The sequence below is a fragment of the Arachis duranensis genome, chromosome 6, assembly GCF_000817695.3.
Source record: "Arachis duranensis cultivar V14167 chromosome 6, aradu.V14167.gnm2.J7QH, whole genome shotgun sequence".
Lineage (NCBI taxonomy): Eukaryota > Viridiplantae > Streptophyta > Magnoliopsida > Fabales > Fabaceae > Arachis > Arachis duranensis.
In genome coordinates this window covers 107,399,753-107,413,678 of record NC_029777.3, presented here as the reverse complement: position 1 = coordinate 107,413,678, position 13,926 = coordinate 107,399,753, and the positions used below count along the sequence as shown (strand labels likewise).

Here is a 13,926-nt window from a genome sequence, read left to right as displayed (position 1 = left end):
CTATCTATTATTTAAGTTATTTTTTAAAAAGAATATAATTAAGTTGTCTATCCAAATTGATGTATATCTCACTTTTATTTTAGTTTTGTTTGTTAATTAAAATTTAAAAGTATCATTAATATTTTTGGGTTAAAGAAAGTGCAGAGATGTTTGTTTTTTAATTAATGATGCAGTTACTGTTAATGAAGTGGAGGCATTGTATGTGCTGTTTAAGAGGTTAAGTAGCTCCATAATTGATGATGGTTTGATTCACAAGGTAAGTAACTTTCAAGCATATATATTTACTCTAGCTTATGATGTCTCGAATATTATTCGAGTTAATGTGATGATATAATAGTTATATGATTTCGTCCTTTATAATTGTAGGAGGAACTTCAATTGGCTCTATTCCAAACTCCTAATGGAGAAAATTTTTTCCTAGATCGAGTAAGCAATATTTCTGATATAAAAATGTCGAGAATTTATTGTTTTTTTGTCAGTAATATTTTAAAGTATAAATTAAAACTATATTATTAAATTATTAAAAAATATTAAATTAATAATTAAAAGTAATAAATTTTACAAAATTTTAAACTTTTTTTTATTTTATTTTTTTAGCATTGACATTAGAGCTAATAATAGATAAGATAAAATAGAATTTAAGTTTCATCTTATTATATTCTATCCTATTTATAAATTAAAAATTTATCAATTTTAATTTTAGTCGCATCCTAAAATTTTACACTTAATCTGTAAACCGATAATTTGCTTTTGTTTGTTATCATTTTAGAGACTAATAAATTCGTAGACAAATTATAATTACGAATGATAATAGTTTGATGTAGAAACTTTTAATTTGTTTTTAATTTTTGTGAAAATATTTTTTATTATTTTTAAAATTTAACACAAAACATTTTTGGTAGAATTTAAAGTATTTATACTATTTGGCGAATTTTATATTTTTTATTTATTACACATATTTAATAAATAAGAAAATTAGAATAATAGATAGTAATACATTAGTACATATTAGTTAATACACTAATAGTCTAATAGTTACTAATAATGTTTTAAACTAATTTGTTTTTTCAACTGTTTAGGTATTTGACCTTTTTGACGAGAAAAGCAAGGGTGTTATCGACTTTGACGAATTTGTCCACACGCTCAGTATTTTCCATCCTTATGCTCCTCTAGAAGAAAAAATTGATTGTAATATTCAAATATTCATGAAAGAAAAATAATATATTCTCCTAAATTACATCTTAGTACATATTAATTTTTTAAGAAGAAAGGTTTTTATAATTATTTTTAATATCTTTTAAATAATAATATATTTTACCTTTACTTCATTAAAAAATTATAAGGATAATTAAAAATAAATAGAAAAAATTAAAATAAAAGGTAGCCGACTGAAAATTGGAGACTAAAATTTAATTTTCGAATATTTTTGTTTTTCATTACATCTAATATCTAACTAGGATGATTTTGCAGATGCATTTAAGCTTTATGATATACGAAAAACTGGATTTATCGAGCGAGAAGAAGTTAGTGTCCAAGTTCATGTTCATTATATATGATGAGTTTTATTATTAATTAGTAGCTCATGTAATTAAGTTGTTATTCTACCTTACTTTAATTTTAGCTCAAGCAAATGGTGAAAGCCATGTTGATGGAATCTGACATGAACCTTTCGGACGATCTTCTTGAAGCTATTGTTGACAAGGTTAGCTTCTATCCAAATACGAAAAATTTAGCTTCATAGATAGGTTATTCATTATTCAAGCAAGATGGTTATATTGATGTAAAATATCCTTTATTTTTATATGGTTTAATTAGTTTGTTAGTTTCTATAATTTTATCAAATTTTTAATTAGGTCTTTAATTTATATCTTTTTTTATTGGATTCTTATAGTATTTTTAATTTTATAATTAGATCTTTTATAGTGTAAAAAATGTTAGAATTAACTAATTTGTTTTTGTAAATTGAAGGTATTTATAATTAAAAACCTAACTAGATATTTGACTGCATGTATTTTGAAAAAAATATTCTATTAATTTCAATATTTTTGACATAAAAAAATTTACTTATAAAATTAAAAATATTGTAAAGATCCAATTCAAAAGAAAAAAAATATAAAAACTTAATTAAAAATTTGATAAAACTACAAAAAAATTAAATTTTTTTATATTAATATATATATATTTTAATACTTAATAATCATATAATTTTATCAGTATATAATATATTTTTTTGTTACCATCCACTCTTCTGAATTTGTCTAATTGTATGTTTTATATTTTGGTGATGCTACATATGATCAAATTATTTTAGTAATCAAGATCAATAAAGTTAGTCTAATAATTTAAGAATGGACCGAAATTTTAATTGAAAAAAGAAGAGAATAAAAAAAGGGTAATGCTAGGTAAGGTAACTAATAATTTTTTTGAACGATATGAATAATCATCAATCAAATAAAAATACACTACATCTTCAAATTACCCACTTAAATCTTAATATTAAAATAACCATCTGTACACTCAGTGAAATGAACATCCAATATATCTATTATTCACATTGTTTAGTATTTTCATTATCTATCTATATTTTTTCATAAAAAAATACTTAATTAGACTTAACTACAAAAATTTTAGAGATTAGAGGTAATTAATACATTTGAATACAAATGGTATCAAAATGTATTGCTTCAAAGAAACAGTAATAAGTGACAATTGAATTGATGAAATAATCTAGGAAAACAAAATACTCATATCAAGTGAGATGTTTCCTTGTCATTTATAAGGAACATTGTGTTCTATATGTAGACAATTGCTGATGCCGATAAGGATAAGGATGGTAAAATCAGTAAAGAAGATTGGAAAGTTTTTGTGAGTAGAAATCCATCCATATTGAAGAACATGACACTTGCTTATTTGAAGTAAGTCAAAATAATGTCATATCCTCTATATATGGTTTCCATTTTCTCATGGAGAAATGCTAACTGAAATTCGAAGTAACTTTGTGTTAACTATTATGTCTTTTCACAGGGACATCGCATGTATATTTCCAAGTTTTATTTTCAAATCAGATGCTGAAATTTGATCTAAAGGAAAAAAAAGGTAATTAGTAACAAATAATGGCTTGGAGACTAAAGTGTTTAGTGTTCCATGAAATAATTATTTGGATCTGATTTGAAGTATGACCTAAGGACAGTAGAAATGGATTTTTTTTGTGAAGAGTGAAAATTATAATTAAATTTTTTTAGGAAAGTATGTATTTTTTTTAATTAAAAATAGGGAGATTCGAACTCACAATCTCTAAGTGAGTATGGAGAGAGTATATCATTTGAACTATAATTCATTGACTGAAAAGTATGTATTGCATATGATATCTTTGTTTATTTTAATATTTTTTTCATTAATACAAAATAATTTTGTAGTGACTCATAACTTTGTTTGAGAATGTCTATTCTAGATAGTAGAAATACGAAGTTAATAGTTAAAAATTATTAAATAATAATTTAATTAAATTATTTAATAATTTTCAATCATCAATTATTTATAAAATCAATTATATATAAGTCTCTACTATTACGAAAAACTTACTAATTATATTTCTTTAAGCATCATATAATAATTCTCAATCTGAAAGGAAAATTCACACTTTCACATATCGCAACTTCAAAGTTCATATAATTTTTTTTGGGTTGTTTACGGTATCTTTTAATTTGATAGGTCAAAAATTAATTCGTCATGAATCGAATCGAAACTCTATTTAAGGGTTTGTTGCTGACATGCATAAGACAGGATTCAAACTCTCAATATTTATTTAAGTAGACAAATAAATTAACTACTCTCAATCTACCCAAATTGATTAAAGTTCATATAATTGATACGAGCAAGTAACATGTGATATCAACACGTTACATAAATTGTAAATTACCAATAAATCCGGATTTGAAGTTTGAACATTACAATTACACATTTACACTTGGTGATTAATGTTTGGAACAGTTAACCAAATTTAATTTTTATGAGCGGATCTTAAATTTAGTCATAGTGAATATAGACTGTCTCGTATTTATAGTGACCCGATAGAAATGTGATATTGGTCGCTTACAAAATTAAAAGATTATACATAAACACTAAACACTAAGTGTGTGTTTGGCAACCATATTCAAAGAAAAAAAGTATGTTTAGATATCCTGAAAGCTGTAATTTTTGGTTTGGCAAATTTTTTATTCATGAACACAGAAGTGATTTTGCATTCAAAACCACGTTTTCAAAAAGCAACAATTTTAAGTTTTTGCGTTTCACCAACGGGCTTTTAGCTATCATTCATCAATACTCAATCTTTATTTATCTTTTACCAATTTTATCATTTATGCATACTATTGTATTATTTATATTATTTTTGTTTATATAAACTATCTTTTTTTATTATTTATTATTTTTTCATTAATTATTTATTTGATATTATACACTTTTATAATTATAATTTTTTTGTAGTATTTTTATTTTTTTAATATAATATATTGATTCTATTAAGAAAATAAATTAAACAAAAAATTAATTGTAAATAATAATAATAAAAAATTATAACATACTAAAAAAGCGTACTAAGAGTACTAAAAATATACTATATAAAAAATATCATAAAAATTTTTTTGATTTATTTCAATTACTACCAAGATAAATATTTAATTTTTTTATTATTCTTAGTACTCTCTAAAATTTATATTTTATTAGTTTTAATTAAAAATATATTTTGCTAATTTTTATATATTATTTTTATTTTAATGTATAAATATTAATTTTATCATAGAATTAATTAATAAGATCTATTCAAATATCTAAATTAAAATAATAAGATAATATACAAAAATTATTTAAGTTGATGTCTATTTTAGTAATTTTTTTATCTAAAAGTGATTTTGAGTAGTGTAATCCAAACCATATTTATTTTACTATAATCCATTTTGATATAAAAATGGCCAAAAATAAATCATTTCAATATAAACTTAGTTTTCATCAAAGTTAAGTTTGCAAAATCAATTCTATGTAAACTCTCGTGAAATCCAAACACATAAGTACATATTGTAGGAATTAGTTTCAACTTTTGATGAGTTATTTTTCAGAGTGGATTAGGTTAAGGTAAACAAAATTAAGATTTGATGTGAAATTAAAAAAAATAAATTAATTATCTAAAATATAAAATTATAATAAAATTTAAATCATAAAATCTTAAGATTTAGTATACATGTAAAATCAATTGACTTATTTAACATTGTAATATAAAAAGGTTTAAATTGAGAATATAGTTACAAGGTGGCAATATTCGCCATTTACACTCTTTGCAGCCTTTTAATTTTCTTGTTCTGCATCAGATTCCTAAGTTCTGAACCACCGATCCAAACACAATCAAAGCTTCCCCAAGAAAATAAGAAAAGAAAAGGAAATTAATGGCAGACAAGCCAAGCCGATCGCTGATCGTATTCGGAGACGGGTTGGCCCGTTTCATCGACCCATCATCACACATCAACCTTCATTCTCTCGCTTCCAATGCTTTCTGCGGTTTCTTGAGCCTCCCCAATTCCCCTCTCTCAGGTTCATTTTCCTCTTCAAGACAAACCCATTTGGTTAATAACACTATTATATTAAGAAGTTTGGATTTTGATGCATCTTAAGTGTTATTCCACCAACTGTTTGTGATAATGTCAAAGATACCATATGTGATGATAGAAAAGTGATCTGCTTTTAGTTTAGTTTCTATAATCTGTACACTTTCATTGTAACATCCCATAAGTGGTACAAAATTGGAAAAGTGTTTAGTGCAAGAAATTTTATGAGGATATGGTTGCTAGAATTGTGTTGCATGTTGCTTTACTCTTGAATGGATAGACAGAATAGTGGATTAGATTACTTTATTGTGAGTAATTCTGATAGTATTTTGTTGACCGTGTGGAATTGCTCTTTCTAAGTTTCTATAATCTGTTTCTGAATAAGAAGACTTTTCAAAAATCAGTATCAGGGATTTTTTTTTTATTGAATTAGTGTAGTCCTCTGACAGAATATTAGTTTCAAGGTGAATTCTATGGTGTCTAAATTTTACCAAATTTATTTTTTATAGTAAATTTTAAATATTTTTAAACCTTTTTTGCAAACTAGCATCACCTTTTAGGCACCATAGCAATCACTTGGTTTGAATGAAAAATCAATCACCGAACTTCTTTTCCTGTGACATCAAAATTCACTTGAATATATAGTTTTCAGAAAGCGAGGAAGAGAGGATAGTTAGAGAGTTTGCTGTATTGCTGGATGCATGTGATGCTTGTTTAAATACGGTGAGACTCATTTACTAAGAAATTTTTTTATGTTTGAACACACACAGCGTCAGAAAACTTTGAATAACATATCATAAATGGTTTTTGATCCTTGTCAGAGTGGTAACCAAGATAATGCACCAAAACAAACCTTACCTGATAGGTATTTTCTTTAATACATTTTCGACTCTCTTTTATTTTTATAGCATTGTGCTGTTTACTTGTTTAAAGGAGATTTTAACGGCCAAAGCACTTCCTTATACAGGTTTATGGGAATGAAAGCTGCTATATTGACAAACAATTCAGGCTTGAAATCTTTTAGTGCTAAACTTGGCTTCAGTGTTCTTGAGTTAGATGAGTTAGTGAAGACTAAGGAGTTACAAGACATTGTGGTCCTTGAGCTGCTCAAGTTGCTTGGCTTTCAAGAAGGAAAGGTGGTGGACGACAACTACTTTGATCTTGTTTTCCTTCACGTGGGAGCTGGTGAGAAAGTTGATAGTAATGACCAAAAGGAGATTGATACTGAAATGGAGTATGTCAATGGCTTGGTTGGGGAGATAATGAGCCAAGCGCAACCAGGATCGGACGTTGGTTCTAGGCTACACTTGTCTGTTGTCATGAGCTATGGGAATGTCTTGGAGGGTGATGACTCCAAGTATTCGGTGTCAAAGAGGGCAGATGAGAAGAACTCTTATCTTTCAGAGCTCTTTCCTTTGCAAAGTTATACTATGAAAGGAGGAAGCCCTCGAAAGGATGTAAGGTAATTAAGCGCAAGGGTAACTTAAGTTCTCAGTCTTGCTTCCTCTTTGGAATTTCTTTATTTATACCCTCATGAAATGATACAGGCACCATTGTCCCATGTTGATTGCTCAGTGGCAACATGCTGTGACTCGCAAGGATGAAACACAGAAGTTTTCTTTCGAAGATTTCAAGGAGGTTCGCTTTTAAATTTTTACTTCTGGTTTTATTCACAAGTTAGTTATTGATTAGTCTAATAAGTGTTTCTATGCAACTGAACACAGTTCGTTTAGAATCTCGATTATTTTAAACGATTTATCCAGATATGTGAAAAGCTGATTTTGTTTTTGGTAAAAGAGAAAAGAAAGTGATTTTCTATTAATATATTGGCATTTCGTTTAAACTTATCTTATTCTCTTCTTGTCATGCAGCATTGTGGGAATCTTACAATACCAGCAGACAGGTTCTTGCATGAGATAGCCTTTAAGCTTTGGAAAGCTCCGAAGTATGGAGCCTAAGTTCATTTTCATTTCAAGCCTCTTGCCATAGCAGCAGAGTTCAATCTACTTAACTTCTAGTGTTAACATGTCTGGCACCAATTGCTGGTCAAATGTTGATAACATGTTTATTTTCATGGCTTTTACTTTCCAAATATTTATACTGCCATCTCATGAGTATTTCAAGAGTTTTAGGCCAAGCTTTACAGATGTTCCAACTACCATCTCATGAGTATCTAACGAGTTTGAGTAAATACTAAGAATTTGTTTGGATAGGTTTATAAGTAATTTTTTTAATTTTTAATTTATAAAAAAATATAATATTAATGTCTAGTACAATTTTTAAAATTGAATTATAGTTTTTAAAAAATTATTGAAGTGCTTATGAAAAAAAAATACTTCTCTCATAATTAAATTTTTTTTATTATATTTCTTTTAAAATAAATATTTTTAAAATTTAAAAAACAAATATAAAATTATTTATTTATAAACTACTTTTAATATTAACATTTATTGTTTAAACTAAACCTAAATATCCTGACACAATAACTATTCACGTTCTCTGCTTATTAACTTTAATTTTTTAATAAACAATTTTATGATATGGTATTCAACTTTTTTATTTAAAAATCAAAAGTTCGATATATTGAAAAAAAAACCCTTAACAAGTGATTTGATGAGATTTTTTACCTGGCAAAATACAATACAAGATAATAAAACATGTAACATACGGCCATAAATCCATTAATAATATGTAATTCAAATTTATAACTTCACTCGTGGGATTTGAGACTTTGTTATAAACAAATATTTGACATATTTTCATCATTGTTAGTACTTAATTTTTGTTGATGTGATTTTAATATTCACGTTAACTATAATGTAAAATAGTTTATTATCAATATAGAAAATCTTACTAATCCTTGTAAAAAATATATATTACAATGCAATTCACCTTGTATGAAAAATTTGAATAAATAATGAGAACAATATAGAGGTTATTACATGTGAGGACATCTATAAATAACTGCTTGACAAAGGACGAAAAGAAATTAGAACAAGAACTAGGTGCCCAATGTGAAAAACAGAGGTAACAATGCAATCTTCTCTAAAATGGAATATACTTGATGGTTCTACCCTGCATAAATAGCAGGTTTCTTAAAATCATTAAATTACACCCGTGTTTCTAGAATTGTTGAAGAACCTATGAGAACTAATATGCACAAAAATCACATTCAATGTGATGGCCCATCCATCGTCACACAAATTCACCCAACATTGACAACTATCTACAAACTCAATGCTGGACATGACTACAAAGAATCATATTTTGATTCAGACATGATTTTCTTTTTTACATACGGTTTATTCCTACATGGCTACCAGAAAACCGATTCCAGCACCCACTGATCCAATACTACCATAACTCTTTCTGAGTAATTGCAGTATCAGGTATAAATACACTAATGTAAACATCCAAATGGAAAAGAAGCAGCCCGCAGATTCCAGTTTCCTTTGCCATCTGGAGCCAACTTATACACAACCTGGTGAGCATGACTATATATGACCTGCACATCATAAAACACATTGGTTTCAATGCCAAACAATTTCACTTTCAAACTAACAAATTAAATGGTAAATTCACACATCATCCAGCAAAACATGACAGCTATACTTGAACCAAAAAATCGACAATCATGCCATGCATTGTGAGAACAGTGAAAGGGAAAAAATAGTTGTCGATCATGAGCTGTTCATATGGGAATCAACCCATTTCAACCTCAATCTAGAAGATGCAAAGCAAGCAAAAGTACCTCTAGAATGCAAAATAATAACTTGCAAGGCTAGATTGGAAGCCCGCCACTCAAGTAGCAGTTCCACTGCTCTAGTCCTGCTGCACACTAATGGTACCTGCAACATAGTACTTTCAAAGCATAATTCATGCTGGACATAACATAGAGATATACAGTACCAGTAGAAATACAAGTGAAGGGCCCACCTTATTTGCCCCCTCACCCAGCGGTTTGGTCAGGACCACTGCCTTGCATAAACTGTGGAGAAGGAGCAGGAACAATAAATTGCGGTTGGCCTGGAACTGGTGCAGCAATTCCTGAAATGGTCAACACAATTGCAAATCAGTAATCACATGCATCAACAGTGAACTTCAAGAAGATTTTCTCAGTAGTGATCGTGAAATGCAGCATGACTACATGCACATCTGACAGCATCATTCTACATTGGATACAGTAATAAAAAACTTGCCTATACTAAGTGCTGATCAAATACAAATTTAATACTCAGTATCCACTAACCTTCAATCTAGCTCTATATTATCAATTATCTCCACATTCTATCAAATGTTAATTAGTAACTAAAAATGCTTACATAGGCAATATTTTCATTTCGTTAATTAACCGCTTTGCAGAAAGATATACTAGCAACTGGGAAGTCTATGCACTTCTGGAATATCACTGCTTATTATAGGTTTTACTGTGAATATTAGTTCCTACGTATATCAGCTTTCATGTCTCAAAAAAGCCTACAAAACAACCTCCAAATCACCTATGTTGCAGAACTCTTACAATCACAAGTGAAAAGTACAAGAGTGTTTACAAGTCAATAAAAAAAAAAAAGCAGTGTGTACCGCTAGGATATGGTGTTTGAATGGCAGGCATAGGTGAAGTTGACATGGCATTAACATTAGATCCACCATATGGCACGATCTGATGGCCTGGTATTGTATAGCCTTGCATTGCTGTATACCCATGTCCACTAGGCATAGCCTGACCCACTTGTCCATAGGGATAAATGGTTGTGTTTACTGCAGCAGGCACTCCATATATCTGAAGGTAGTGCTGACCCATATATGGATTGTACATACTCTATTAAACAAGATGACAGAGGTAGAAATAGTCAGCAGAAGATCAATAAAAATAAATTCTTCCTAACCCAAATTGAAAAAATAAAAATAAAAATCAATATGACCTGTGGGTAGACGTATTCAGGTCCATACGTTGTATACCTGCAAGGATAAAAAAACAACCACATATAATGGAAAAGATCACCTCTATAGCATGATTCTGGTGTAATACATCCTGATGCACAATGCAAATGTAGTTAGGAACACCTCACATACTTAAAGATAAATGTAGCAAATGATTAGTTTTTATTACGTTCCGTTGACATAAGTTTTCCACTAAACAATAAACAACTAATGCCTTATCCTATACGATTCTCCTATCCTAATTAATCCCTACTACGAGGATGCCACATGTTGTAATTGTATATAAAGATCGCCATATGAAAAAATGCCTTAACCAGGTTGAGTTTTGGGTTTTAACATTCAATAGCAATATCACTTGACAACAAATAGTAATAATATTGGAGATATATCCATAGATGTGACAAGTATATAGAAGAAGCTAAAGTAGTAGTAACTATTGACAACAAAGAGACAAACAAATCTTTAAATCAAATTATCTCAATGGGGCATAACATCCAACTCACCCATAAGGTGGATAAACCAACCCCTGTTGATAGCCGTATGAAACTGGTTGCTGGTAGCCGAAACTTCCCAAAAAGGCTCCTCTCGCTGGTTGCAAACCTCCAACATATGGGGAGGCTGGTCTTATCCGTCCTATAAACGACAAAGGAATCAAGCACCAAATAAAAGTAACCCATGTGGAAAGAAGTAGACTATGTTTATGCTACAACAGTACTCATAACAATGAAATATTGCTTGGGCACAAGTCAACAAAATTGTTTAAGAAAAGTAGACTGAATTGGTAAATGGGCCAATAAGAGAGATCAAACTAATTTTAAATTGACCATACATTGACATGCGTGAGCACTTAGCAGACATAAGAAATTGTGGACCAAAAGAAAAGTTGAGACAATGACAGTAAATCAGATAAACGCTCACCTTGCATCTTTAGGATGAAGTACGTGTTCTTTAGATAACAGTACATGTTCTAAAAAAAATAAAAGATAAAAACCCAAACTCCACAGAAAATACTAGTCAAGATCACAAGCAATCAAGCACTTTAAATCACCGCCCACAAATTTATCTTGATAACATGGGCATGTAAATGTGGGTTTCCAACCATATATATATATATAATGTAGTAAAAACGACAAGACCAACAATGATAGAAGCAACGATGAAACATCAGTCAATGTACTCAAATTTTAGTATGCGCAATTGGAGTAGCATAAACATCAGTCAAGGTACTCAGTAAATGTAGTCAATTAATTGAGACAGTGGAAGAATGAATTTAGTAATAGAATACCATAAGGCAGCGGAGGGCGTGGTCGACCGAGTGAAGCCAAGTTACAATTAGCTCTTCTACCATCAATGATTGGAGTTGGATCAGCACACGCTCTCCTAGCAGCCTCGGGATCCCGGAAAGTCACCTATACCCTCCAATTCCATGCAGAAACCAAGTCATTCTAATAGTATAAACTTGCAAAACCAATAATTTTTTTTTGAAGTAAAAGCTGGCAATTACAGTGGAATAAAGAGATACTCACAAAACCATATCCTTTGGATCTCCCGGTGTTCTTGTCAGTGATTACTACGGCCTCAAGAATTTCACCAAACTGCTCGAAGTGGCGGCGCATGGTTTCACTTTGAGTCTCCCATGCCAGCCCTCCGACGAAAACCTTGGTGTATGTGGTGTCACCGAAAGGAGAGTTCAATAACTGAAACCCCGAACTTGAACTCGATCCCGAGCTTGGGCCCTGAATCGCTTGGTATGCCATTAACAATCAAGATGGTGACGATTCTCCTCCACAGGCACCCACAAGGACAAAATGAGAACACTGAAAACGAAAACAACAAACGAGGAATGAAAATCACCGAGAAGAATATACAAAATGATACTGAATTCAGATTGGGAAGGGATAGGGGGAAACTCAGGCATCCACGTGATCAAGAAAAGAGAAGGAAAAAACAAAGAAAGGTGCGCAGTAGGAAGAAGAAGAAGTAGATTACAAAGGAATATACTGAGAACCAGAGGAAGGAGAAGAGATTCGGAGAACGGCGAATATAAGTTTTTGGGGGGGAAGGGAGGAGAGAAGAACAGTAATGAGTGGGGATAACCTAATGACATGGTCTTACAAAAAATAAAAAAGTCTAACACATTCGTGTATTTTTTGACCATATATAAGATAGACATTAACCACAAAATTTAAAGCTACTTTATACCTAGGACAAGAAATTAGTTATCTAACTAAAGTGTATTATGACGTACTACTGCAATTAAAAGTACTAATAAAATGTCTATTAATAATTTTTATAAATTAAATATATATGATAATAATAAATGAGGTTAGTCAACATGACAAGTATTTTATATTATAATTAATAAATTTTTTGTTCAAATTTTAGAAATAACAAAGTAAAAAACTAGCATTTCTGCATTAAAAACTAGCATTTCTGCATTAAAAACTAGCATTCATCAGCAACAATGTTAACTCTAGCAGGTTTCAAAGTGATATATATAAATGTAACGTATTTAGAGGTGGCCAGCCTAATTATTGATGAAATTAGCATTCATCAGCAACAATAGAAAACTAGCATTCATCAACAACAATGTTAACTCTAGCAGGTTTCAAAGTGATATATATATATATAATGTATTTAAAGGTGGCTAGCCTAAGTATTGATGAAAATTAAAGTGACCCAATACAAAGACTAATGCCAAAAACATGGAATTGATGCCATCAGTTATTTCTAACAATTACAAGAATGAAGAGTTCATAGTTTGGGCAAATAATTTTGCCTTGTGCAGTCCACATCACTCTAGTCCGAAATTTATAATAACTAAACTTCCAAGAATCTCTGTGACTCCACCCTAAAGAAAGCTAAACTAAACCCTAAAGAAATCTTCTCTTTTGTAAAACTATAAGCCTATAAGAAGCCACTGTAACTTTGGTTCATTTGATTGGAAAATTGAACTAATGCAAGAGCTATGCAATCTTCCTACACAAGAGTTACTTGCTGTCCCATGTTCCCTTAATCCACGAAAATCCCTTAACAGAAAACCCCCAAGTAACTGCACAAATTCAAAACCTAAAGAATGATACTACGAAAAGCAAACAGAACAAGCATCAATTACATATAGATCTGATCCAAAATCTATTTGTTTCTCCATCTTCAGTGACTCAAACCCTAGAATTCAGGCATCAATTACAAATTAAAGTTAAATCAGACCAACAAATGAACTCAGTTATAGGTGGTTTCAACCGCACAAGGTAGCACGCTTCAACTCTAACAACACAGAACCATATGATTCGATGCAGAGGGAAGCAGAGGTAAAGAGGAAAGGAAAACCAAACCTTATTCGACGCCGCAAGACTAATGAAACTGTGAAATCATGCGTTGCAACCTC

At 30.0% G+C, this 13,926-nt stretch overlaps 3 protein-coding genes across 3 annotated transcripts in view; 2 read left to right on the top strand and 1 right to left on the bottom strand.

Moving 5' to 3' along the window:
- LOC107495637 (calcineurin B-like protein 10) overlaps window positions 1-2,919 on the top strand; it is a 4,209-nt gene extending 1,290 nt beyond the window's left edge. The window contains exons 3-8 of the mRNA XM_016116806.3: window positions 174-256; window positions 367-426; window positions 1,080-1,188; window positions 1,471-1,523; window positions 1,622-1,702; window positions 2,803-2,919. Coding sequence (XP_015972292.2) covers window positions 174-256; window positions 367-426; window positions 1,080-1,188; window positions 1,471-1,523; window positions 1,622-1,702; window positions 2,803-2,919 — 503 coding nt within the window. The remainder of the gene's footprint in view (window positions 1-173; window positions 257-366; window positions 427-1,079; window positions 1,189-1,470; window positions 1,524-1,621; window positions 1,703-2,802) is intronic.
- A 2,382-nt stretch (window positions 2,920-5,301) lies between these two features.
- Window positions 5,302-7,769, top strand: LOC107495636 (uncharacterized). Its single transcript, XM_016116805.3, has 6 exons — window positions 5,302-5,583; window positions 6,250-6,320; window positions 6,419-6,462; window positions 6,565-7,059; window positions 7,145-7,235; window positions 7,469-7,769. Exons 1-6 carry the CDS (start codon window positions 5,439-5,441, stop codon window positions 7,553-7,555), a joined length of 933 nt encoding a protein of 310 aa, XP_015972291.1. The 5' UTR covers window positions 5,302-5,438; the 3' UTR covers window positions 7,556-7,769.
- Window positions 7,770-8,625: 856 nt separating this feature from the next.
- LOC107495586 (uncharacterized) lies at window positions 8,626-13,926 on the bottom strand (the record flags this gene model as incomplete). Its single annotated transcript, XM_016116738.2, is given in 9 exon segments — window positions 8,626-9,102; window positions 9,349-9,445; window positions 9,534-9,644; window positions 10,179-10,416; window positions 10,520-10,556; window positions 11,042-11,171; window positions 11,824-11,947; window positions 12,065-12,355; window positions 13,874-13,926. Coding segments are annotated over 6 exon segments (858 nt in total). The 3' UTR covers window positions 8,626-9,102; window positions 9,349-9,445; window positions 9,534-9,546.

Bases quoted from the DNA above. Each gene is read 5' to 3' on its own strand.
- LOC107495636 (XM_016116805.3), top strand. From the start codon at position 5,439: ATGGCAGACAAGCCAAGCCGATCGCTGATCGTATTCGGAGACGGGTTG. The intron at 6,321-6,418 runs GTGAGACTCATT...GATCCTTGTCAG, and splicing joins GTGATGCTTGTTTAAATACG to AGTGGTAACCAAGATAATGC. The intron at 6,463-6,564 runs GTATTTTCTTTA...TTCCTTATACAG, and splicing joins AAACAAACCTTACCTGATAG to GTTTATGGGAATGAAAGCTG.